General features: G+C 48.1%; 1 protein-coding gene across 3 annotated transcripts in view; it reads right to left on the bottom strand.

Annotated features, from left to right (window-relative positions):
- The window catches only part of GPSM1 (G protein signaling modulator 1), a 144,212-nt gene extending 117,106 nt beyond the window's left edge, over positions 1–27,106 (bottom strand). For all 3 annotated transcript variants that reach the window (XM_024206648.3, XM_024206647.3, XM_024206646.3), the window contains exon 1: positions 26,978–27,106. In XM_024206648.3, the coding sequence (XP_024062416.2) occupies positions 26,978–27,036 (59 nt within the window). In that variant the 5' untranslated portion in view covers positions 27,037–27,106. The remainder of the gene's footprint in view (positions 1–26,977) is intronic.
- Between the last annotated feature and the right edge of the window lie 201 nt (positions 27,107–27,307).

A 27,307-nucleotide genomic window follows, 5' to 3' on the forward strand; every position in this document is an offset into this window, starting at 1 on the left:
GCCCCCCGGGACTCCTTGCCCCTTATCCAAACCTCCGGCCCCCTTACCATGCTGCTCTGGCAGCTGTGCCACCCGGCCAGAGCCAGACACGCTGCCGTGCTGCCCTGCAGGAGCGCGCAACCCCGCCGCCCAGAGCGCTGCCCACACAGCGGTGTGGCTGCAGGGGATAGCGGGGGAGGGACTGGAGGCTAGCCTCCCTGGCCAGGAGCTCAGGGGCTAGGCAGGACGGTCCCGCAGGCTGGATGTGGCCCGTGGGCCGTAGTTTGCCCACCACTGGTCTATACCATCTGGTGTGGTCACTCTCAAAGACAGTACAAGACTAGATGGGCCTTGGGTCTGATCCAGTCAAGCAAGTCCTATGTTCTTAAATACTGGAGGCAGGGAAACATCTTACTAGAGCCAGTGAGAAATTTTTAGACAAAATGTTTTTTCCATTGAAAAATGCCAATTTGTCAAAACCAAAATGGTTTGCAAAACAGGATCAGTTCCAGTGACCAAAAAAAAAAGAGAAAGAGAAAGAAAAAAGTTTAAAAACGAATGCATTTTCAAAATGAAAACCCCCAGCTTTCTGGTTTGAAATGACTTTTCATTTAGAAAAGTAAGCTAATTAGGCCAAGTAAAAGGTTAAAAACAGGGGGGGGAAAGGTTGGACTCAAAATAAAATGTTTTAAAATGCTCAAAACAAAATGTTTCAATGGACCCAAACTGAAAAAGCATTTCTTGGTGAAAAATTCTGAGATTTGACTTCTTGTCCTGATTCAGGAGGGTAAACGTTTTTGAACCCTCAAAAATGGTCACAGGACGGGAAAACGGTTTCCTGCCCAACGCTCCTTCTCATGGCCGATACTGCAGCTGTAACTTGAACAATGCTAACTGTGTTAATTGTCTGAACGCTTTCAATTCAGTTCACAGGGAAAGTGGATGCAGTTTTGGTTTTCAACTGGAAACCTAGGCAATACAGCTAACTCCCAACTCCCCCCTCCACGCATCCCCTCTCTTCCTTCCCACCCCACACAAAGGAACTAGCTGAGCTCAGTGAATTTCAACTAACCAACTCATGCCTGTTATGAAATTGCACAGGCTGGGGACCTCAAGGGAGTTATCTTTCCCACCCCATGTTATTTTTTTTCCCCATAAGACAATTGAAAGGGATTTTTCTTGTTCCCAGAAACTCAGAGGAACAGGCTTGAGGGGGCCAGTCTTTCCTCATTCTAGCTCACCTGGAAATCCATGCTCCTGCCCCAGCCACACCGAGCATGCTACATCTACTCAGAGGCCTGGACTCTGTCTCCTGGATAACAGCTGAATGAGGGAACCAAATCAGCTACCTAACAGGTGGTACCAATTCACACCAATGTCTAAGGCTCATATTGTATCTAACTCCAGCAGGGCAGGTCAAGCGGACCTTGCCTGCCCCAGCAGCCCACACTGTTTCTTTAAGAGAATCTGAGTTTGTTTTTCCCCTCTGCCCCAGGCTTTCAGAAAGGGTATTACTGGGCTGGGGAATGCTTGGCCTTCCTCCTACACATGCTAACCACACAGCCGCAGCTCCGAGCCCCAGTGATGGACAGCTCCGATTAGCATGGGCAGGATGGGGGACAGAGAGTGCCAGAGTCTTTTCACAGAATAGACTTGCCAGCGACTTGCAGCCAATCTGATTCTGTTCCCTTTCTGTCTCATCTGCTTTCCTTCAGCTCCAGCGCTGCTAAATATTTCAGGCCAACAGAGGCCTTTAGAATCCCTTTGAAAACACACCCCTCAGAGCACAGTCTTCTGGGCCAGTCGGGGCCTGATCCAGAGAGGTGCTGAGCAGCCGCGATTCCCCTGGAGATCAATGGGAGTTGCAGTTGCTTGCTCTCTCTCAGGATCATTGACATTCACACGCGAAAGGAGTTTGGCTGAGACCTTGATTCTACTTGAGATTCCTTTGCTTCACATTGAAGCGTGAGCAAGAGTAATAGACTCAGAGAACCCAGAATGACGAGGAAGTGCCTTCCCCGACCTGCCAGGCGCTAATGCAAACCGGGAGGCCAATACCACTCATTCGTTCCCAGCCAAAGCACACTTGCCTATTATCCCTTCAGATGATCCGACCCCTTGGGTCCAAACCCAGAGGAAGTCGTTAAGTGAAAACAGAGGTGGTGGTTTACGCAGGTCACAAAAACAAACAAACAAACCAACCCCCTCCCGACAGTCAGCATTCCCCTAGCAGCCTAGCAGGAGGAGCTCAGGTCTGGAATGGTAGGAAAGCTGCAGGCTAGGACAGATTTTCCCTGGCATAGCTGCGGTAAAGCAGATGGCACTGATGATGCATCGCCTCGCTGAGTTGCACCCGTCTCGCACTTTCAGGGCTGTTAAAAGCATCATCGAGCGCTCCCTGAAATTTTGGGGTGATAAAATTCTAAAACAAACCCAAAGACCAGCTGTGCTTTGTTTATAATAAAGCTGCCTTTATACCCCTGTTGTTGGTTACACTCCAAACACAGACAAATCACAGAGTTCTCCTGGGCTGTTGCAGATCCACAAAACACCCAGTTGGATTTCTCTAAGAAAAGGCTTCTCCCTTATTTCAAACCCAGGAAATGGAGTTCCCAAGGAGTTCGGAGTTGAATATACCAGCCTATCCAGCTTAGAAGCCAGCACCCGAGGACACAGTTCTGCAGCTCCTGTAGGCAAAGCCAGACTCAGACTGGCAAACAAGTCCAAGCTGTGACAATGCATTGTGTTCCTAGGGGACTCTAAGCCAAAGAAAACGCAGCAGCCCTGTGTATAGCCAGGTTATCTGGGCAATCTGTTCCCATGTTGCTAAAACTAGAGCAGCTCCACCAATGCAAGCAACAATGGGTTACCTAGTGTAGACAAGACCTAGCGTTAGCTCGACTTGCTTTGAGCAGGATTAGACAAGGCGGAGTTTAAAATACCAGTGGCCAGCCCACGCTAGTGCTCCCACCAAAGGAGCTGCACAGGTGTTAGTAATGGTGGGAAATTTTTTCCCAAGAACTCTATGCCAAGAGTTTTATTGTTTTGTTTTTTCTTAAACGAAGCCGATCCTTACAGACTAGGAGCTGGACCAATGACAATCTAAGGTCAGCAGCAGAGCATAAAATGCTGGTTTTCATTTTTTATGACAGTATGGGGGGGAAAAATCTATAAAGGCCATATGTTTTAATTTGTAAGCCCATAAATTGAAATGTGGCAGGGTTCCCGACAGAAGACTCAGCCACTGTCTTGCAGCAGGACAGTAAATGGGCAAGACCGGAATTATGCTGTTTTGCTGACCCAATAGAAACAGCCGATTTTGCAAACCCACTGCCTGTTTAATGCTACTTTGCAAAGCCCATATTGCATAGCCACTAGTTGAATGGCAAATCCTGGCACTCTCGTGCACCACGGTTTCAGTTCTTGCAGAAAAGCAGCATGCGATGTAACTAGGGGGATTCTCAAGCATTTTTCTCAAGACCTTTTGGCATCAGTAAGGTTTTACCCTTAGGCCTCGTGTACAGTGGGGATTTTGCAGCTACGCTGAGATATCTGCTCTGATGGAAAGCTCTAGTGTCCATGTGCTGCACTAGCACGCAAAGATAAAATGAATGTTGGCAAGTCACCTTTTACACCAGTGCAGGGCTCCTACATGAGGGGATTTGCACCGGGACAGTGAAAGCATAGCATCACTGGTGCAAAATTCCCTAGGGTAGATAATCATAGTTCTAAAGGACTGGGCTTGGAGACCAGAGCTTGGTATCTTTACACAAGCCTGCAAAAATAGGCTCGGTCCTGCATTTCCACAAGTGACAGTCCCAGGGCCATGGGTATCTATTTTTTTTTCCTGGGGAGTCTTCCAGGGCCTAGTGAGAACCCTAAGTAACCCTATTACTCTCCTAAACCCCAAAATCATGTGCCAGGCCCCCAGAATTATGATTTTAAGACAATCCTGAGATTTAAAAAAAATAATTTGGGGGTCTTTTTATTTCCCTTCTGGTGTTTAAATTTTTAGGGGTTGTGTTTTCAAGGTTTCTTCACAAGCAGAAACTTACTTTCCTTTTAAATGCAAGTTTCTCATGTAAATCACCTGACTCCAGGAGCTGAGACTTCAAGAAAAACACCAAATATGGTGAGAACTGGCCACGCTGTCTCCCTTCCCGCATCTAGGATAGCTAGGATTTCCCTCCGACCTCAGTAATGCCTCTCCTTAATCTGCTACAATGGCTATTATGCAATGGCAGACACTCCCTCCCCTCTCAGGGATTGAACATGCGGCCTTCCACAAATGCCTCTGGCCCAGGGAGTGGTAGATCCTCAAAATAATCTAAATGGCCTGTAAAAAATGGAGAGATCTAAAGCCAGATTGGGGATGCCAACAACTGAATATTGCTCTGGGGTCATATATCAGAATGAAGACAGCCTGGACTGGACATTTCATAGCTATAGTTCACTGTTACCAACGCGGCTAAAATGTGCATTAACTGGAGATCATTCCCGAGAGCTTTCCTAAGATTGCTAGTGCAAATGCTGTGGTCACCTCAGGATTTTACAGGGCTCCAAATAAAAGGAATATTAAGGCCGCTCCTAACAATAAATCTTTAATCCTGCTCTTCAGAAGAGCAAATGGACAGTGACAGAGCAGTCGAGCAGCAAAGGGTCCTCTCTAATGCAGGTGGTTGTTAAGTAGGAACACACATGCTGTATGTAGTAACACTCAGCTGCTGTGTCTAAGCAGTAGCCATGTCTGCTCTTTATTCTACGCTGTGCCATGTTGCTTTAGAACAAGGATTCATCTTTTCCAATCAAGTCCCAGTTCAAACCGGGTCCTAAGGCTCTCTCTCACTCTCAATTTTGTCTATTTCTTTTCCCATCTCCCTGCAGCTGCCTGATGCCCTGGGCATGACAGAAGCTGTGTATGGTTCAAACCCCAGGTTTAACAATCATTGTTTATTACCTGCCTGCCGGAAGCACTCTCAGCGGCTGCAGTGGTCATGGGTTTGCAAGAATGGACGTCAAAGACGCTTCCACAAAGCTATTTTACATAAGCTCCCCGCTAGAAAACTCCCATGGTGAATTACAATGGTTTCATACAGAGTGCAGTCTTTTTTATAGGACTTAAAGCACTGGCCTATACCCCTTACTCCAAGGCTGGTTCATATAGGGCAGGGGTTCTCAGACTTTTGTGCTGGTGACCCCTTTCACACAGCAAGCCTCTGAGTGCGACCCTCCTTATACATTAAAAACCCTTTTAAATACATTTAATACCATTATAAATGCAGGAGGCAAAGCGGGGTTTGGGGTGGAGGCTGACAGTTCGCGACCCCCCATGTAATAACCTCGCGACCCCCTGAGGGGTCCCGACCCCCAGTTTGAGAACCCCTAATATATAGGGTGGATTTGGCAGCATAGATTAAATAACTGCATGAAGCCAGGAGGGATCCTTTTATAACCACTCCTGAATAGATAATTTCTCCAGATATCTCTGCCCCTATGCAGACGTACATATCGAACACAGGAAGACCTCTACGAGCAGCCTGCATGGGTGGACGGGGAGAAGATACAAAAGACACAGAAGAAAAGCAGGCTTCACTCTGAAATACACCTGAGGAACCCAGATAAAAGTGACGCCAAGAACAAGACGGGTGACACCAACGTCCTTACCTTAGCCTGTACGGTCTGTGGGCAGGGGAAGCTGGCAACACACAGGAACGAAAGAACTTCCATAAGGATTTAGTGCGCTGGAGGAGCCTGTCTATCTTAATCCAGGGCATTTTGGAAAGGCTGGATTCACAAACAGCCTCTACTACGAGCAGGCTGCCGGGAGCCTTTGAAGAGCAGTTACACCCTCAACAACACTCACCGCTTTAATTGGTACATTTTAAAAAAAAAATCTGATCACATGTTTTGAGCTGTTACTTTTTTTTTTTTTTTTAAATGCATCCCCAACTGTGTGCGAAGCTAGCCCCAGGCAGCCAGCTACCGTAGAGAGAGCTGACAGCTTTGACAGATGACTCAGTGTTTGTTTCTGCCCCCATCCTAGCCCCCCAGAGGAAATGAATTTTGGCCACTGCCTTCTATCTGGGTGGGTTTTGGATCTCGCGGCAACCTCTGTTCATCTGGAATAGCTCCACTGATTTCAATGGCGTTACTCTGGGGTCTGCAGCGATCAGCATCTGGCCCGGGTGCTTTACATTTCTGCTTCATTGAAACAGGACAGTGTCTTGGTCAGTGGCCAGGGGAAAGGAAACTTGATGGGACTCTACCTAAGTTCCACCCACAATCCCAAGTATTGTGGGTGCAGCTGGGGTGGAGCATCTTTTCCTTTCCCCTGGCCACTGACCAAGACACTATTCTGCCGTGTTAGTGTAGACATGTTGGTCCCAGGCTATTAGAGAGACAAGCTGGGTGAGGTGCGATCTTCTATTCTCTTTCACCAACAGCAGTTGGTCCATTTTTCAAGCAGCTCCAGTCCTTAGATATTCATTAGCTGCTGGGGCACACAACTTGCCTTCAGTTTTTTGAGGAACTAATTTTGAACAAGCCACCAGAATCATGCCTACAGTATTTGCAAGCACATCCATTTGCGTTCCCCTCTGGCATAAGCAATAGGAGGCAAGATTAGGCCTTTAACTAGCAAAGCATTTAAATGCATGCATAAATCAATGGACTACTCATATGCTTAAAATTAAGCATGCATTTTTGTGGATTGGGGCCTTAGTGAAGGACACCACTGCAAAGCATGCAGACCACAGCCCAAAGTCCTGGAGCCTTAAAATCACACTTGTGCTGCAGCAAAGTAGTGTCTTATAATTAAAAAAAAAAAAAGCTACACAGAAACTCAGTTTCTACTCCATCTGTGTTTACACCATGGAACACCACCTTCTTAGGCCATGAGATGACTGCTCATTGGCTTGCTAGGCCAATTCCCCCTTATCTCATCCAGCTCTGACAGACCCATTTGGCAAATGGGATAGAGAACTTGCCTTCTATATGATGCTAATTCCACATTGATCTTCAGAGTGTCATCAGCTGCTTTGGCAACAACGGATTATATTCCTGCTTTCGTGCTACACAACTTGTGCTCAGTAAACAAATAACATCTGATAGTCTCCTGTATTTTATAGTCAGATACAATCCCCAAAACAATCCCCTGCTCATCTCTAAAACGTGCCTCTGTGCCAGAGGCTTACTGGAAAATAAATGACTGTTTCCTGATGCTGAATCAGCTGCGCTATGACAGGTTATACACACCACAGACATTCTCACCAAGCTCTGGGAGTAGGTTTGATGTGGGCAATACATTTTCGTGACAGATGGTGACAAGCACACAGTCAACGTTGGCAGGAATGGCTGCCAGCTCGGTTGCTCTTATAGGAACCAACAAATTTCCATCCCTACCAGCCCACAGTTGCTCGCTCCCTCAGCTTTACTGGCCCCTTATTCTGCCTGTTTGGTACAGCCAACTCCGAAGCCTGAACTATAGGGCACTTTCAACAGGCCACTTCTGTCTTTAGAGACCACAATCCCCCAGGCTGCCAGTCCAATTCCGTTAGAACTTAAAGGCCAACTCTCACTAGTCCCTGGTTACTGAAGGCCTTATTTTCACTGCTAACAATGGTGATATTTTATCTCAGGGCAACGAAAGCAGGTGAGCTATCCTGAGGTAAAAACACACTGAGGACAAGGCACTTCAGTGTTATCATGAGGTAAATTAGACAAAGCCAGCACTCTGCTCCTGTCTGGAGTTGGTCTCATCTAGTGTACCTCATGGTAAAACGGAAGCACCTTATCCCTAGTGTGTTTTTGCCTTAGGATAATAGGACACAAGGACCTCTTGATGTCGACTGCCAGAAGGCACAGGAGTACATACGGGTACCAGGATCCCCGGGGGTTCACCAGAAGAATGGCACGTAAGGTCACACCTGTCATCATAATCATTGTGAGATATACGTATGGAAAATACGTGAGGCGTGATGCATATATGCTGGAAATTATGTTCTCTAGGCCTTGTAATTAAAGGCAGATCACTCAAAGGTAGCGTGTCTGGAGATAAACTTCTGCAGATAGCAGGCAGGAGACCCTTATCCCCCTGGTAGACCACTGTATATTGTGTGTCTCACAATAGAAGTCTATCAGCATACTAAGTCAAATGCTAATGAAGAGTTTACAGAGACTTCACATGGAAATTAACAGGAAAAGGTGAGCAGAGGGCAGAAGAAACCTTATTTGCAGGTGAAGATCAAAGGTCTGGTCTATCTATTCGGGGGTGCAGAGAAACACCCTAGCATCCTTCAGCCTGTGAAGACCAGCTGCCAGCGGGCTAGATGTTATGAAAGGGGGACCTCGGCCGTCCTGTCGGAAAACACTGGGAAAGGGACTTGGGGTAAGCTATGCTGTAGGAGACAAGGGAATGGCTAGTGTGTTATGTTTAGGCTCTAGAAAGCATGTTATGATTTTCTTTTATAGGGAATGCTCCAGAGGGATGTCTGGGGGATTGGTGTGTGCCTGTAACTAACCTGTACCGAGAGGGGGATGCCTAGCAGTGGTTGAGTTCCCAGAGGATGGTGAGGCAGGGAGCTGATCGCCAGCAGGCACAGACAAGACCCACGCTAAGGGCAGGCGGGAGCAAGATGCCTCACAACCCTGGGAAGCGTGCCATAGGTTGCCTACCCCTGGTGTAGACATTGCGTTGCTTACATCCACTGTTACTGGCTTTCAGGCACTATCCCACAATGCCCCCCCACTGACAGTACAACTGATACAAGCGCTCCTGGTGAGGATGCACACCGCCGACACAAGGAGCAAAATGTGGACACGCACAGCGATGTAATTATTGTGGTGGCTGTACACCTAAGTTAGGGCAACTTCATTTTGTAGTTTAGACCTGGCCTAAATCAGAGAGATGGTGACTAGCATGTTAGCCCCACCCAGCTGCAATCAAATGGAATGGCATCCGCAGATGCAGGGGTGTTACCGTAGGCATGCTGCCCAGTGCCTATGCTCGAAGCCATCAGAAAAGGGAACCCAGTGCAGTGGCCTGGTCAAGCTGGCATGGCTGAAGCAGAAAACCTGGTAACCAGAAACCTGCTGCAGCGACTCAATGGGGGCGAAGCTGGAGGACTGTAACGTCGTCCCATGAGGCAGCTATTTAACAGTACTAAAAGCTGCTTCATTGCACAAAGGAATTAGGAACTGCATTTCCTCTGTTCCCCACATTTCACAATAGCACACTGTGAACAGCTGCCAACCAAACGCTCCAGCAAAACTGGCTGCCTCTAGTTAGCTCTGATTTGATTATAGACCCCAAGAGTGGTTTTCTACCAGGAAACGGCTTATTTTTTAAAATTAACTGCTGACTACTTGGAGCCTGCAAGATGGATGGGCGTGCAGCGAAGTGGGGCTCTGGGCACTTTCATTACTGAGAGTGGTTCCCATTCTCTCTGATGAGCTTATACCTGGATTTAGGTGTTTAATGGCGACCAGATGTTGTGTGACTGCTAATCGGGCCTTTCACTCCAATCTCTTTTCATTTCCCTTGTGTGTATGCGGGTTGAATTGTTCCTACCACATCTGTAGGGCAGCTCTCACAAACTATGGCCAACGACACAGACTGCAGCGGCGTGTACACACACACACACACACACACACACACGCTTTGTTGGGGCGGCCAGCCACAGACCATATGGTTCTCTTGAGCTCCCCAGAGTGACTATACAGCCTGGGCAATCTAAGGTTACTGCCCAGGTCTCCCGAAGTCTTGGCCTGAACTCCCCAGTCATGGAAGGGACTGGTGACTACACTATAAGGTCAAGGGAAGCTTTAGGTGCAGCTGATCTTAAACTTATCAGTTCCCAGCTTCCTTCTAAACAACCTTTCCCCAGTGATCAGAAAGAACAACATGAATATTGTAACATGGAGCAATACGAGGATTGGCACCATGCCACTGTATGGGAAAGCACTAAAATAGGAAACCAAGCTAAGGGGGAAATTCTCCTCTCAATGCACATCTCATCCTCTGAGGGAGGAAGGGCGTGCACAGAAGAATGAACTGGGTCTCAAAAGAGCTGGGTTCTAAGCCCAATCCTGCCACCAACTTACTGTTTGACCCTGGACAAGACACTCAGCCCCTCTGTGTTTCATTCCCCTCAGCCCCTCCCCCCCTACCACAGTAAAAATGGAGATAATGCTTCCCGGGGGGATGTGAGGATATAGCCAGTAATGTTGGCAAACTGCTTTGTTATCCTAGTAGGACAATGTCTGCTGGTCAGTATGGGGATAGGTACGCTTAATGAACCTAGAGAGAGGGATACGAACTGGCAAGGTTTAGCTCTCATTGGCATGACTGAGGATTCCATGGGTGGAACGAATGCAGAATACACAGAGATTTGCAGGGTCGATCACAGAGAAGAATTTTGCCCTGAGGTCATTTGTTCTCATGAGGTTCCATGCCGTGGAGTACGGGAAATTGTAATAATTCATTACAAAATCTGCCTTAGAACCTACAGCAGCAGCCAAATCCTCCGACAGGCCACACTGAACTAATACTGAGAAATAGGGTTGCCAGTTTTGGTTGGACGTATTCCTGGAGGTTTCATCACGAAACAATCTTTAATTAAAGATTAATCTTTAATTCCTGGAGACTCCAGGATAATCCCGGAGAGCTGGCAATCCTACTGAGAAAAGACAGCCTTTGGAGGATCCGCCAAAGAGCAAACGTGGTGCTGTGGTTTAGAGAAATGTAGGAGAAGTCTGGAAAAAGCCAAAAAAATGTAGGATACCCTCCAAACACAGGGCAGTTCACTACAGGAAAAGCTCTGTATTACCTGCAAATAACCACAAGTCAGCACATCATCTTAATGTGTGACGGAATTTCACTGACACTATGATTTGGAACATACAGAGACCATCTGGATGTGTGCATGAGGTTCATCTCAGAACCTATTATTCTTAATTACTTGTATTGCAGTAGCATTTACATACCCCAGCTGAGATCAGAGCCCCATTGTGGTAGGCACTCTAAAATCAAATAGTGACAGGTTTCAGAGCGGTCGCCGTGTTAGTCTGTATCAGCAAAAACAATGAGGAGTCCTTGTGGCACCTTAGAGACTAACAAATTTATTTGGGCATAAATTAGCCCACGAAAGCTTGTGCCCAAATAAATTTGTTAGTCTCTAAGGTGCCACAAGGACTCCTCGTTGTTGGTTTTTTTAAATCAAATAGTAAGAGCGAGACTCTGCCCTGAAGAACTTACAGCCTAACAGCCAAGAAAAAGTATGGGAGAGGAAATAGCGAGGTGAAGTGACTGGCCCAAGGTCACATTGCATGTCAGTGGCGCAGCCAAGAACAGACCATGTCTCCTGAGTCCCGACCCAGTGCTCTATCCCACACCCACTCTCTGAAACAAACTCTGGAGTGATCAGGCTACACTCAGAGCCGGTTCAACTCGATGTCTCACTCCATGGGCAGGCACATGGGGGGGAAGGCAGTGTTAGGCCCCCAGCACAGGAAACAGGCAGTTTCGCTCAATACAAGGGGTTTTCAAAGCCACTTCCCATGATGGGAGCTGAGCCTTGATTTTCTGCTGATCGGAAAGCGTGCCGCAAACATATCAAGTGATTGTGCCAAATCAGAGCCACACACCTTAAAAGAGACGGCAGGCCAAAAAGTCTGCTCTTGGAAGGGAGACATTGGAACTGCCTCAGTAGGGTCAGAGTCTGTGCATCTACCCTGGAGCCCAGGCCTCACAGGGTACGTCTGCCCAGCAAGCAGCAACCCACTGCAGCAAGCCGTGCGACGTCATTCAATTGCGGGCTCCAGCGCCCGAGCCTAAACGTCTACACAGCTCATCTCAGCGACCCGGGCTCCGAGACTCACTGCTATGGGTTTCTGCTTGCCAGGCAGATGTACCCACATCCAGGGGTTATTTTATAAAAAGTGATTTTACAAATCCCTCATATTAATGGAAACGTTTTTAGTATTTTGTTTAAAGGCCCTTGTGTAGTGGTTTTGTTTGGATTCAGACATCCCTCTGCAGTATGTGCAACACAGATGCTACCGCGCTGGGCTGGTGCGTGAGAACCAGAGCATGAAATCTGACTAGCTTGGGTGAGCAAAGTGCAAAGAGAAAAGACAGAATGTAACTGGTGAAAAGCCAACTCCAGGTCTGGAATTCCTTCAAGTTTAACGGCCTATGGTGTTTTTAACACAGGGCAGGACACTAAGCTTTCTAAGTGCAGTATAGTGTGTAACCTGGCTTCTTTCACTGCTGGAAAGGAAAGACCAATGTTCCCAGCTCAGACAACCCCAAAGTAAGATTCCGGCAGCTAAAGGCGGCTTGCGATTGAAAGGAGATTTTTTTGTAGGTGGCAGGCTGGCAAGGTTCCATGATTATTTTAATGCTGCTGGGCCTGTGTTGAGGTACTAATGATGTGCTATGGTGCCGAAGGCCTTGCATAGCCATCCTTTTATTTACATTGAAATAAATACATAAAATAGGGAAAACAACTGGAAAGCTGTATCTAGGACTTGATTCTGCAAATGCTCCCTCCCTCCCACATTGACTTCAGTGGGACTATGGTCAGTATTAAGTGCTTGCAGGACTGTGCTTTTAAACTATATATTAGGACAGGAACGGGCACATGGAGAGTTCACAGCCTTACACTTTAAAGGCTCACTTCTAAAAAATGTCCAAATCTGCCTGACTCCCTGGCCTGTTCTGCCGCAGGTTCCTTTCCCAGCCCGGTCATTTCTTGCACAGAAATGATGGTTAAGCACAGGGTTGCATCCCCCTCGCTCTGTCTTGCTTTATAGCTGCCACTGCGAGTGGACAAAAAAGGATTGGCAGAGGACTCTATGAAATGGGTGTGGAGACAGCTATCCCTCTGTCTTTCTGGGAAAGTATTTTCATAACCATTGACTCAGTACTAAGCACTCACTCTTCCTTCAGAGGCAGCACTGAGCCAACGGACCACATGGCACAGGGGGTTCTGTGCTGCTGGAAGCAGCGAACAACCGTGACATCAAACATTTCACACAAGTAGGGCTAGTAACCCTGGCGTTCTAGGCAAATTCCAGCTGGGAGGCGATTATAAATTGCAGACTTAAAATTCCCCCTGAAGTTGTATTGGGATTAGTATTTTTCACTCTCTTCCCTAGAATGTTGCTGCATGGTGTTAACAACTGCTGTGTTCTACTCCAGAAGTGGTTGCATTTCAGTGGTGTGTCCCCCTTCCCCCCCCCACCCCCGATTCCCAGTCCTCTTCTCTAACCACTAACACTGGTTCTTTTTATGTCCCTCTCTCACCCTGGCTCAACTGCATTTAACATCAGATAGACATGACGTAAATTTACCAACTGGATTATGTCAGCTTTCTTTAGCTTGTAATGAAAAATAAAATCCTATTTGTACCAGTGGAGACTAAACCGATTAGAAAATCAGATCTGTCAAATAAAATTTAATTACAAATACCTTAGAGGAGGGAAAGCTCAAGACAGTCTATGGGAAGTTTTCCCACTGACAGTATAAAAATAGTCTCGACTTAGAGCCCCACAGAAAGCTTTAATGGTCAGGCTGTGCAAAGATACAGGACGTATTTTTGTTTTGTGGCTATGGTCAGCATTTTTATTTTATTTTTTGTACAGGGAAGTGGTTTTGAATTCTGGAAGCTGGGCTGGCTGCTCAAAGGCCTGCAGGCATGAAGTGGGGAAGAAAGATTGCTTAGGCAGCAATCTGGAGTAAAGTTTACTCTTGACCTATCAGAGCATCAAGAGGTGAACAGATCCTAAGACAGTCCTGCCTCACGAGACTGAGCTGGTGGCTCACTTGTCAGGGCTGAAGATATTGCCGAGTCACCTGAACTGTGTAAAGCAAAACAACCCAATGTTTAAAAAACCCATGAGTTTCGTTCTCTCCTCAAGAGGTCTAGGACTGGTCAGGATTGAGATGTCCTGGCTCTGTGAGGTGCAGGGTTGTGAGGTGCAGGGTTGACCAGGTGAGGTGCAGGGTTGGAATAGCAAGGGGGGCTTAAGGTCATCCTGAGATCCATTGACAAATCTCTGGGTGGACCCAGATTGACGTAGCCAGGACTGTGGCAGGGGAGCATTAAGGTGTATGGTTAGAATCGAGAGTAGGGGACAACACTGAGATGTTGCAGATTAGGATAAAGGTTCATTGGCTGTGTGAGATCCCAAAGTAGACATGGCACAAATGTTGCAGGTCAGACTGACGTGCACCTGCCGAGCTGTCAGCGAGGAACAGGGAGAGATGGGTGGAAGGGTTTGAAGTGCAGAGGTTAGGTGCAGGGACCAGAACAAGCAGGGGTTGCGCCAGGACATAAGAACGGCACCCTGGGTCAGACCAATGGTCCATCTAGCCCAGTTAGCCTGTCTTTCAACAGTGGCCAGTGCCAGGTGCTTCAGAGGGAACGAACAGGGCAATTTATCGAGTGATCCATCCCCTGTCATCCACTCCCAGCTTCTGGCAGTCATAGGTTTAGGGACACCCAGAGCATAGATTGTGTCCCTGACCATGTTGGCTAATAACCTTATTGACAGACCTATTCTCCAGAAACGTATCTAATTTTTTTTTTTTGAGCCCTATTATACTTTTGGCCTTCACAATATCCCCGGGCAACGAGTCCCACAGGTTGGCATTGCGTAGTGTGAAGTACTTGTGTTCGTTTTAAACCTGCCACCTCAATGCCATTGGGTGACCCCTGGTTCCTGTGTTATGTGAAGGAGTTAATAACAATTCCTGATTCACTTTCTCCACACCAGTCATGCTTTTATAGACTTCTGTCATATCCCCCGTCTCTTTTCTAAGCTGAGCAGATCCAGTGTTTTAAATCTCTCCTCATATGGAAGCTGTTTCATACCCCAGTGGTGTTTGTTGCCCTTCTCTGTTACATTTTCCAGTTCTAACATATCTCTTTTGAGATGGGGTGACCAGAACTGCACGCACTGTTGCAGAATGAGGTATTGGTAGAGCAGCGTGCTGGAGACCCAGACTTAGAGCATCAGACATTCCTGCAGGGCTGGACTAAGATGCAGCAGAGCTGCTGGGGGATGGAGTGCGGGAGGCCGGGACAAAGACTGGAATAGCTAGAGGGATGGTATGGGGTAGGATGGACGTACATCCGCAGAACTATATGGGGAAAGCTTGCCCAGCATCAGCCCCCAATAGTTTGGCTCAAGACATGGATATTAGCCTTTCATCCTCACCAGCCTTTCATACCCCCTTCAAAATAAAAACAATAGAATAAAGTGGTCTTTTGAAATTCTCCACAGATCGTGCTGCAGCAGCAGTTTAGAAACACCTCTGACTTTTGTGTTGGCTCACACACTGCTTAGAGAGGACGACTGACAATATTTTTAATGCTGCAGGGGCCGGGAGATATCTCTTGGCTTTAAAATACTGAGCACAATGGGTCCAGCTCACCTGCTTCCTGTTCATTTATCCTACCAAGACCCGCACCCACCAACCCCGATGGAATTACGCATCACTAATTCTCCTGAAATGTGGCTTGCTGGGCAATATCCCTGATCCCGAATACTGTAATGTGCTGCCACTGACAATACCATTGCATATAGGGGCAGCTGCATTGTATTATCCATGTAATACGCCCGAATTCAAACTCAGCCTGGGCATTAAGGAACTACATTTGCAACCAATAACACCCCACCCCCCGCCCCTTTCTCACCACCACACTCTGCTTTTGCGAACTGACTGCTCACTAGCACAGGCTCACAATGGTCTACAGGGGCCTGCAGGCCCCCAGGGCTCCCTACCCCCAGAGAAATGCCCTGCTCTGTAATATGAGGAGCGAGAGTGAATAAGGATGGTCAAGTTTCAGGGGAGACATAGTTGGCAGGGACACCAGGGGTTCACGAACACAAGCCAGGGCCAGGCTGCTACCCCAAGCTCGAGAGACTCATCACGCTTAATAAAGATCTCTTTTCTACAACTCTGCCTGCCTCGTCACTTATTGCTAATGAATCAGAGCCCATGCAGAGCTTCTCCTTCCCAGGGATGAGAAAGAGCCAAATCCTCTGTGATGTCCATTAGGGGCCTCATTTGCCAACCTAACATGAGACGTATTCAAGTACCACAGGGATGGGCACCAGTGCAGAACCTAAACCAGAGACAAGTCCCAGTCGGCCAGGACCCAGGAACCAACTGGTTTTGGAGCCACAGATTCACCGGGGGAGGGTCCCAGTGCTGGAGGGGAGTGGGACCAGGAGATACAAGCAGTGAGGATGTGGGTGGGAGCCTGGGGCCTAGCACCAGCTGCCCTTCACCCGCACCATGAAGCATCGTCTAGGACTCCTTACAACGCCACGCTAAGCAGCAGCAGAAGGCAAGAGGGCCGTGCTCGTGGCAGGCCCAACCGTGAGGCAGCTGGGCCCACCAGAGAATCTCTGACATCGCTTCATGCCGAGGGCAGAGAAGACCCTCCTCACCCACCCCCAATGCCCTGGCAGTGCCAAGTGGAAACAGCACAAGTCCCAGCTATGCAGCCCACTCTCCTAGTGTTTTCCTGGTCTCAGAGGCCTTGTGTGTCCAGGCCAACACCCTCTTGAGCCAAACTCCCTGCAAGGTGCTGAAACGTTCAGGCAAGTAGCTCCTTTTCGCTTCTGGTTCTCAGCTAGGCCTGGCAATGCGCCATGGATGGCTCTCCTCGCTGTACCCCATCCAGGGCCAGAAGCATTAGCAGAACGAGCCTGCTCTCCCCAGCAGGGAACAGATTCTTCAGGGGGAAGAGGGCAAGAGAGAAAAGAATCCAACCTCTGTGACCCCTTACCCAAGCTGAATTCTGCTCTGTTGAGGCTGACCTCTCTGGCCAGCCCTTACAAAATCCCTAATTCTGGCCAAAGAATGGCAGGGCACTGAACACTTACAGCATTGAAGTTTCCATATAAATCACAGCTGGAGAGATCACACTTCAATGCACAGGTGAGTGATATTCTTTTGAATCCAGGTAGGATCTTCCATTCTGCTGAGCTCCCTTAAAGGCTAATATCTTTCCATTAGCTGGAGTCCATAAAGAGCTTTTCCCAGATGTACACCACATTGCACCACTTTTCATTCTGCGGGGACAGAAGCTGGTTCTCCAGCCTTATGCCAACATATCCGATCTTCGACCTTTCTGCAGCCGAGTCGGGTTTTGCTCCTGCTGGAGACGCATGCCAAGGAAAGGCAACCCCCAGCTTTTTATTTTAAAGTGCTGGCATAAATCCAAATACTGGAACATTTTCATTGCTACTATACCAAGGATAAGAATTCAAATTAAACTGGCACAGGCCATTTCCATCCATCTTACCCAGGTATTTCTAATGCACCCACCACGGCAGTAGGCTCTGCTATTTGTCATGTAGCATCCTCATTCTTAAGTTTCACATAGAGTCGTGGGGGTGGGGGTTCATGTTCGTAAAGGAATTTTCAAATGTCTCTTCTGCAGCAAATCAATTTCCCAGCCCTGATAATGGCTTTTCATCCTGTGGCTGTAATAGACGCACGCTATCTAATTCCCTTTCTAAAATAAAATTAAGCCAACCCCTAATTGGTTACATCACCCAGGACAACTGCAGAAATTAATTCCATATAGCAAAAGTACCAAGGGCAGATGGAGTGCATGAATATTGCTAAAGAGAATACCAATTAGCACCAAGACTCTCACCAGCACCCGTCTGCTAGGACAGTGGTTCTCAAACTTATTTGATCTGTGCCCCCCTTCTCTGTGTCTGTAGCAATTTACGCCCCTGCCTCGCCACACAAGTACATATACCAATGACAAAAATCAACATGCAACTCTCACTAAATATTAAAAACAGTAAGGCATTGATTCAAACACAGCCAACGATCCATTGTAATAAAGAGCACAGGCAAAACTGTAATTGTGGTCAATGCTTACAATTAAATGTGCACACCGCATCGTAGCCAACGACTTAACATACAGATACCAACGACTTTGTATAATGCTATTCGAGCTTAACACAAATCCACCAAAATGCACGGCACCATCCAGCGTCAAACGCACAGCGCCATCTGAGGACCCAATAAAATGTCTGGAGGAATCAGCGGTGCTAGGGATTCATTGCTGTGGGTAAAATGTGCACAGTATTTCCCCCCCCCCCCCCCAAGCTCAGAATACATTCCTCCCTCCCTCAGTTTGACACTGCTGCACTGGGAGATTGGCTGCCTACACCGCATGGTCTCAGCCTGAAGGCAATGTCTTTTGGCTATTGCTGACCCCAGCTGGATTTGAACCAGCAATCTAGCGGTAAAAGGCTTCTCCTCGCCACCCAGACAGCCCAGGCTTTTTAAAACAAACATTTCCAGCGAAGGCAACATTCCCACTGTCCAGCCAAACCCTTTTCTCAGCACCCAAGTCAATCCTAACTTGGCTGCCAATGATCTCCTCACCTGGGGACCCGTCAGTGCCCCACGACTTCTCCTTTGCTGACTATGAGCGTGGTTCTTCAGGCCCCTTCCCGGGAGGGGGGGGGGAGAGGCAGAAAGGAGCTACAACAAGGTGGGCAGCACAGCAGTGAACCTCCTGGCAAAAGACCTTCATGTAGCAGGTGATGGAAGTCAAGGCCATCACGTGCAAGGCACGGCCAAGCCATGCTGTGCAGCAGAGGAAGGGGTCAGGCGAACGCCGTCATTTCCAAGCCCAAGTCTCCCTGTCCAGTAAGGCTCACAGATGGCCAACTAAAGTGTCAACATTCATCTCTCCATGAACTGACTTCAGGGGGATGTGCCAAGCCTCAAAGTCAATTAAGCTTATTTGACTTAGAATCATAGAACTGGAAGGGACCTCGAGAGGTCATCTAGTCCAGTCCCCTGCACTCACGGCAGGACTCAGTATTATCTAGACCATCCCTGACAGGTGTTTGTCCAACCTGCTCTTAAAAATCCCCAATGAATGAGATTCCACCACCTCCCTAGGCAATTTATTCCAATGCTTAACCACCCTGACAGTTAGGAAGTTTTTCCTAATGTCCAACCTAAACCACCCTTGCTGCAATTTAAGCCCATTGCTTCTTGTCCTATCCTCAGAGGTTAAGAAGAACAATTCTTCTCCCTCCTCCTTGTAACAACCTTTTATGTACTTGAAAACTGTTATATCCCCTCTCAGTCTTCTCTTCTCCAGACTAAACAAACCCAGTTTTTTCAATCTTCCCTCATAGGTCATGTTTTCTAGACTTTTAATAATTTTTCTTGCTCTTCTCTGGACTTCTCCAACTTGTCCACATCTTTCCTGAAATGTGGCGCTCAGAACTGGACACAATACTCCAGTTGAGACCTAATCAGCGCGGAGTAGAGCCGAAGAATTACTTCTCGTGTTTTGCTTACAACAGTCCTGCTAATACATCCCAGAATGATGTTTGCTTTTTTTTTTTTTGCAACAGTGTTACACTGTTGACTCATATTTAGCTTGTGGTCCACTATGTCCCCCAGATCCCTTTCTGCAGTACTCCTTCCTAGGCCGTCATTTTCCATTTTGTATGTGTGCAACTGATTGCTCCTTCCTAAATGGAGTACTTTGCATTTGTCCTTGTTGAATTTCATCCTATTTACTTCAGACTATTTCTCCAGTTTGTCCAGGTCATTTTGAATTTTAATCCTATCCTCCAAAACACTTGCAACCCCTCGTGGCTTGGTATTGTCCACAAACTTTATAAGTGTACTCTGTATGCCAATATCTAAATTACCGATGAAGATATTGAACAGAATCGGACCCAGAACTGATCCCTGTGGGACCCCACTCGTTATGTCCTTCCAGCATGACTGTGAACCACTGATAACTACTCTCTGGGAATGATTTTCCAATCAGTTATGCACCCACCTTATAGTAGCTCCATCTAGGTTGTATTTCCCTAGTTTGTTTACGAGAAGGTCATGCGAGGCAGTATCAAAAGCCTTACTAAAGTCAAGCTATACCACATCTACTGCTTCCGCCCATCCACAAGGCTTGTTACCCTGGCAAAGACGCTATCAGGTTGGTTTGACTTGAGTTGATAGAAAGGGCAGAGAGAATTGCATAACTCCTAAGCCTGCCACCCCACTCTAAAGTGCTATTTCTGTTCCATCCGGTTGTCGTATCTGCTCTACAATATGAAATATTTTAGGACAAAAAAAATGCAGGGATTGCTATTGCTCATGAGAACATAACATAACACGCACAATTTCTGGCATAAGCTGTGTTAGTTAACTGCCAGTCAGCTAAACTGGCACAGGGAATACTGATAGAGCATCTTGATTGGAAGACTAATATAAAGTGTTCTAATGACCTATATACATATATGCATGTCTGTGTGTTTAGGGCAATGCATTTATTATTTGTATTACAGTAGCAACTGGATGCCAAAGCTAAGCGCGGAACCCAATTGTGCTATGGGCTGTACATATACAGAGTAAGAGGTGTCTCCAGCCCCGACAAACTTACACTCTAAATAGACAAGAGAGACAAAGGTGGATCTTCATCATCATCCCCCTTTTAAATACGGTGACATCTGAAATACAGTGACTTGCCCAAGATTACACAGGGAGTCTGTAGCAAAGCCAGGAAACGAACCTACATCTCCTGAGTTCCAGTCCAGTGCCTTAGCCACAAAACCATCCAGTTGCTTGCAGAATGCCTGCTGCTGTGGTGGAGTGAATGTTCTATTGGCTTCAGTCTGGGATGACCACATTACTCATGAATGCTAAAACTACAAACAAGTTCTGCAAGCCGAACAGAGGTCAACAAAACCATTTGCCTAGACCCCTTATTACGCAGCACAGACATTTGAGAAATGTTTGTGTGTGCGATTTTTCAGATCCTTTTTCCTGCCAAGCCAGGCTGTCTTGGTGCCATGAGTTCAACCGCACAGGCCGTAGGTGGAGGCAGAAAAACTATAGCTAATAATATTCTAGAGACGTCTAAAAATGATCTAAAATGGCTTTTCCAAATGTAATAATGCAGCAGTTTGAAGGTCTGATATATCAGGGCTAAAAACAAAGGCCTTATATCACAAAAGAGGGGCATCGTGGGCTTTCCAATGGCAAGTCTCACGGGCTACAGCATACCAGACCGTAGACCTGCCAGAGATCTAGGACTGAATGTCCTTCAGCCTGCCATGCATGATGGGGGAGATTTTCGCAGTCGAAATACACATTTGGGGAGAAGGAGGAAACACTGGTGGGAAGGAGAGTAGCTGTTTGGAATTGCAGAAGTTGTCCCAGCAGAGGCGAGGTGAACAGAGTGCAGGGGAGACAGTCAACAGTGCAAAATAAAACTCATTTGTTGTCTGAATCATTGTGGTGCAGTCACTTAACCTTGCAGCGAGTGCCTGCCACTCCGCGTGTATAACTAGGTGCACCAATTCCATCTATTTGCCTGTCCTACCAAATAAGGTGCCTGCCTACTTGCAGTATACCAATCGGTATCCACCCTGGGAACTTGTGCATGGCCAACCGCCTGGGATCTGCATCAAAATTAATTATGCAACCGGAGAGTTTTTCCTTCCCAATGTTACCACTCTAAACACTTAGGCTTGGTACAGCGATTCCAGCCATTGAGTCTACATGTGCAATTTCAAAGGATGCATTTCACCTGAATTCCTTTCCACTTAGACAGAACAATCCAGTCATGTTCTTTTTATCTCTGGTATTTTCTTGAAAAAGCTTCAGTGATGTTTCTCCTACCACTAACAATCAGAAACCTGTCATAGGTGGCTCAGAGGATTTGCAGTGAGAGATGAAGCTTTTCATCGCTACGTTGCCTATTCAGTTCCAGTCTGGGTTGATACGGGCCGGTGGATTTCAGTCCAGTTCCTAGCTGTCCACGTAAGAAAAGCCACTTGCTAATTTTCACCTCGGTGAGTAATTGCAGCTGAAAAGCCAGTGACTGAACAGAAAAGGGAAAGGAGATGACCATTCTGCATTCACGAGGTGGTTACTACATTTTATTTCAAAAGATAGCAATCTTATCACACAGGTGAAAGTATTTTCTTTTGCTCCCAATTATACTTCCCCTTCACTACACAAAACACACCACCACACATCCAAAATAATACACAGCCATTTCTTCGAATGCTTTGGAGGTTTGCTTCTCTGAGTGCTGTGTGTCCTAAAAAAGATCTGAATATTTCATGGAGTGTTGCGAGCTCTGGGAGCTATTGAAAAAAACCACAGCAATATGGAGATAGGCTCTTCCCAAGGGACTATCGCCCAGGTGATGGACATACTGTTATATGGTTCTTCTGCCCAACTTGGGCTTTTATTCAAAAAGAAGAAAACCACTGAAATTTTCAGGGCACTCAGAGGCTGGTTTGGGATCTGAATCCTAGACCCCAAATTCTCTGCAGTTATGGGGCCAGAGCAGCGCAGAAGGGGGCAATTTAGGAGTTGGTGCAAATGTGTTGGACGCCCTCCTGGCTGACACACCAGGGACTGACCCTGGGACCTCCAGAACTATACAGGTGGGGGCTGTAGCAGACTTATATCCACTATGGATTGAGCCCAGAGGGGAAACTAACACCCACTCACCAGATGGCTACACAAGCACCCCTTAAAAACCACAGCTCCAGGACTCTGGCAGTCCCATGCAAGGTATGTGTGTGTGTTGGGGGATTGTGCCCTGGTGCCCTTCTCTAGCATGGGAGGGTGGCCAGGATCCGGTGTAAAGCACTTCAAAGTGGAACTGTTCTGAGCAGAGATGTACTTTTCTAAAACAGGGATGAATAGAACAGCCCTGGCCTCGCTCCCCACACCTCTCTCCCATTTCAGACTCCAGCTTTGCTCAGCTTTATGGAGCAAGCAGCCAGGCCCACACCATCTATCATTACCATGACTAGCAGTACAAAGGTGAGTGATAACACAAGGTCTCTTCAGAAGGGCAGCGCTGCACAGAAAAGGCAATCGGCATCAACACTCCTGCAGGGCCACAGGGCCACGTTTTCTACTGCAGCCAGCCAGAGTCCGACCTGAGCAATGTATGGAACGCAGCCTCTAATCAAGCCTCATGCCACCTCTGAGGTATGTTTCATTAGTCTCATTTACCAATGGGGAAACTGAGGCACAGAGGAACTGGGACTTGCACAAGGGTCACAGAGCGAGTCCATGTCAGCACAGGGAGGGGAGCTCAGGTTCTCCGTGCTGTACTTGGGGATCACAGGTCTTTCCCCCAATGGATTAGTAAATCCATAACACTAGCTCCCTTTCCCCTGTTCTGTTAAAACACTTTCCAAACACAGGCTTCATATGGTGTCGGTGCAGAACTACCTCAGCTCCTACTGGCTTCGGCAAAATGCAGCCCACGAGTCTATCATAATAGGGCGCCTTCATTAAGAGGAAGAACCAGGATGCTTTGAGGGACACTGATATAATAAATTGCCCGCCCCCCACACAGATAGGTCAGGTAAATGCTGGATTGACACGAATGAGCTGGATGCTAGAGGCTGTTCATCCCATGCTCAGGGGAAATTAGGAACATTTCTAAATGCTTTGGGGTCTGTTTGAGTCTTTTCAAACCAGCAGCACTGGGGAGGATGGTCTTTTATCCAAGCCTTTGTGCCAGCTTTGTTCGTTTCTGATCTGAGTGCACCATAGCTAATGTCCTCTCCAGGTAGGATTGATAATGTGCCCGTGATGTGAATTCAGTGTTGCTCTGCTCTCCCAAGAACATGCTGACCTCTCCCACACACAGCCTCATCAAATCTGCAGAATGGCCTGTTAAAGCAGAAGGCCTTTAACTTTTTGGGTTTCAGAGGACACCCCCTCAAGGAGGAGTCTGATCCACAGTATCCACCACAAATCATAATCCAGGATGCCTGGTCACTTTCAGTCCTTGTACAAGCTCTTACATAGGTGACTGTCCCAGCCACCCTCAATGAGCTTGGAACACAAAAGGCCCAACCACATTCCACAGCATCTGAGATGCCCCTGGAAGCCGATGGGAGTTTTGGGTGCACAAAGCATGTATGTCAGGCGCAAAAGGACAGTCTCAAGGCTGCGGCGTGGAGTATTCTCCCAGCAGGGGGAGGGGTACGACATTCACTCACAGCAGTCACGGTTTGTGGGAATTTCATAGCCCTCGTAGTCTGAGTTCAAGCAACTCCAAAAACTCAGCTGAAGTGGCCAAATTTCATTTGCTGGGGATTTTAGCAGCTCACCTCTTTCCTAAGAGTGGTCTAGATGAATCCGCCTGTAAGAGGTGGGGCATCTACCCACCTCTCCTATCCCTCCCTGAAGGAGCAGTTGTGCAGCACTGCATGCAGTTCTGGAAACCAGGCAGGGGTGGGCATGTATTAAAGAGTCGCAAAACGCCCACTTGGATTTCCATCACAAAAATGATTCAAGTTTATTTAAACTAAAAGGTTTGCAAGAAGTAAGAGCGATTGACTCTACCTGCTTAGAAGGTAGTATCATTTCCACACCCCCAGCCTAAAACAGGTGTAGGCTAAACCATTAGTTGCAACAGTGCATTCTCTTTTGCAGGAGTGGCCAACCTGTGGCTCCGGAGCCACATGCGGCTCTTCAGAAGTTAATATGCGGCTCCTTGTATAGGCACCGACTCCGGGGCTGGAGCTACAGACGCCAACTTTCCAATGTGCCGGGGGGTGATCACTGCTCAACCCCTGGCTCTGCCACAGGCCCTGGCCCCACTCCACCCCTTCCCGCCCCCTCCCCTGAGCCTGCTGTGGCCTCGCTTCTCCCCCTTCCCCCCAGAGCCTCCTGCGCGCCACGAAACAGCTGATCAGGAGGTACGGGGAGGGAGGGAGAGATGCTGGGAGCTGATGAGGGGGGCTGCTGATGTATTACTGTGGCTCTTTGGCAATGTACATTGGTAAATTCTGGCTCCTTCTCAGGCTCAGGTTGGCCACCCCTGCTCTTTTGGCTGTTACCAGTAGCTGGTGGTCACTAGGGGGGAAAAAACAACCTAAACAGGCACCTGGTGTTCTATTCAACTCATATTCAATAGACTCAGACAAATAACCCCTTAGTTGCTGGGTTCAATTATTGTGTAAAGCATGTATCAAAGAGGAGCCAATGGCCACCATATTGTGTATGGTTAGAGGGAATTTTTTTTAAAAATTCCAGGTATTGCAGAGACTGTGTTCCATCGCTGGAGAGAAACGGAAATGCAGATAATATTGATAGCAACACAGAAATATCTTAAGGTCACAAACTTTCTCCAGCTCACTAGACTTCTGTGATTTGGTTCAAGTAACAGGCAGGACCAGAGCTGGGAAAACACAGCCATTTCCGTTTGCATGTGGTTCATGAGAACATTCTCTACTTTCATGTGTGTGGCATCCATTTTTCACGTTGAGACTGGGGTTTGGGCAAACCTGCCTCCGCTCTGAATGTGTAATGTAATCAACAGTCCCACCCATGACTGCTTGGTCCAGGCAAAATCTTAGCATGATGCTAAGTAACACAATTAGTTAGTTGCTCTAGGAGCAAGAGAACCAAGGAGAACTACAGGCCAGCAGCTTCAGTAAAGAATCCCCTAGATGTTAATTACAGCCATGTCATAGCTTTTCTCTACTATGAGGGGTGCAGTATTCTCTCGCCTGCTCTTATCTTTACACTTTCTGTGCCCCCATGAGAGTAACAGCCTCTCACTTCCCACACACCAGCACTTCCTCTCCTCTTACAAAACACTCCGGAAAACCCATTTCTAACCAACCCTCCTCCACTTATCTTTGCACCCAGAATCCTCAGTGCATGTTATGAATTGCAGGCCTCCTGTGTACCCTTTTTCACCTGAAGCAGACCGTAAGCTACTCAGAGCTGGGCCTACCTGGCTACGTGTTTTATAAAGCAGCACTGGTCTATGCAGAATCAAGCATCATACCATTTTTTCACATGATTCCCCTCTCAGATGCATTGGTAAACCACACTTGTGGGCCTCTGTCCCTCCCTCCTCAAGAGGATAAGACTCCACTACAGCTGCTGGAGCTGTTCCTTCAGCTCCAGGGGGTAGAGGCTACAGCTGGTGAGAACATTTTTCCCCCCCAACTAAATGAATTTTTGTCACACCGCTGAAACATATTGGTCTCAACAAGGTTTTCAGGAGGGACTCTTTAGCTCTGAGGTTAGGGGGCTGGGATAGAGACATTCAAATACCTGCTCTGCCCCAGTCTGAGCAGCGCTGGACAGCCCAGATCAGGCTGAATCAGACCCAGCAGGGGCTTGTTCCATAGTAAGGAATTAAACCTCTAAAGTTACCGTGTAAGGGAACCGCCAGCCTCCGGCCAGCTACAGCAGCGGGAACCTGCGGCTTTTAGCAGTAAAGGTCTCTGGTTCAAACCCCCTGATGCCCCACTGCACACGTGTGTGTGTGTGTGTGTGTGTGTGTGTGTGTACACACACACCCTTCTGGACTGGGGCTAGAGAAACCAGTGCCAGGGCGGAGATGCTTCTACCTCCCGCCTGCGCCCGAGCCGGGGAGCTCAAGAGCAGCGGTTGCCGAAAGCCGGCTCCGGTTTGCACCCAAGGGCGCAAGCCGAAGACACGCTCGGAAGAGAAACCCGGTGAGTGCAGTCGCGTGTGCACCCCGCGGACCCTTGGGTTTCGCGTTGAACCAGAGCTCCGGGCCGGGCTGCGAAGCCTCCCCGGCAGGCTGTAGCCTACAGGAAACATGGTCCCGCCGACAGCCAGGCTACCAACAAGGGGCGATTTAGCCCGCCCGGCACTCCAGCCCGGGCGTGCACAGCTACATTGGACGGAGCAGCGCTTAGCCGGCGGCTGGTCCACGGTCTCTCCCGCTCCGCTCCGCTCCGGTCGGCTCAAGCGCAAAGCAGGGGGCTGGCCGCTGCACCGGCGTATGAAACCCTCGCCGGCTCGCTAGAGCCAGAGAACTTTTGCTCGGCCCCGGCTCGCAGCCAGCGCTTCAATGCCGCCCCCGCCCCCAGGAGCGTGGCGACTCTCTCGGCTCCGTGGCGAGCCCCGGCTCCAGCCCCTGCAGGGTGGGCGCGTTGACCGCTGCAAAGGAAGCCCCCTTACCGCGTGTAGAGTCTCTTGGTGGCCGAACTCTGGATCTGCTCCTGGGGAAGAAAAGCCATGAAAAAGGCAGCTCCCGCCTGAAGTCCTGCCCCCGGGAGAATTCGGGGAGCAGCAGGGAAAACCAAACCCAAGAGATCCCCTTTGCACCTATAGCGGCTGCTCTGCGATGAAACTGTTAGTATGGCAGCAGCTAGGAAGTGATGTATAGTGACAATAACTCTCAGGCAGGCCCCTCCCCTGCCTGGTGATGTCAGCCAGAGCTCCCAAGTCAAGGGGCTTAAAGGGACTTTATCCCCCTCCCCCCCAACTCTTGATTTCAGCCACGCGGTG

Source organism: Terrapene carolina, unplaced genomic scaffold (genome assembly GCF_002925995.2).
Source record: "Terrapene carolina triunguis isolate 2854851 unplaced genomic scaffold, T_m_triunguis-2.0 Scaffold238, whole genome shotgun sequence".
NCBI classification, from domain to species: domain Eukaryota; kingdom Metazoa; phylum Chordata; order Testudines; family Emydidae; genus Terrapene; species Terrapene triunguis.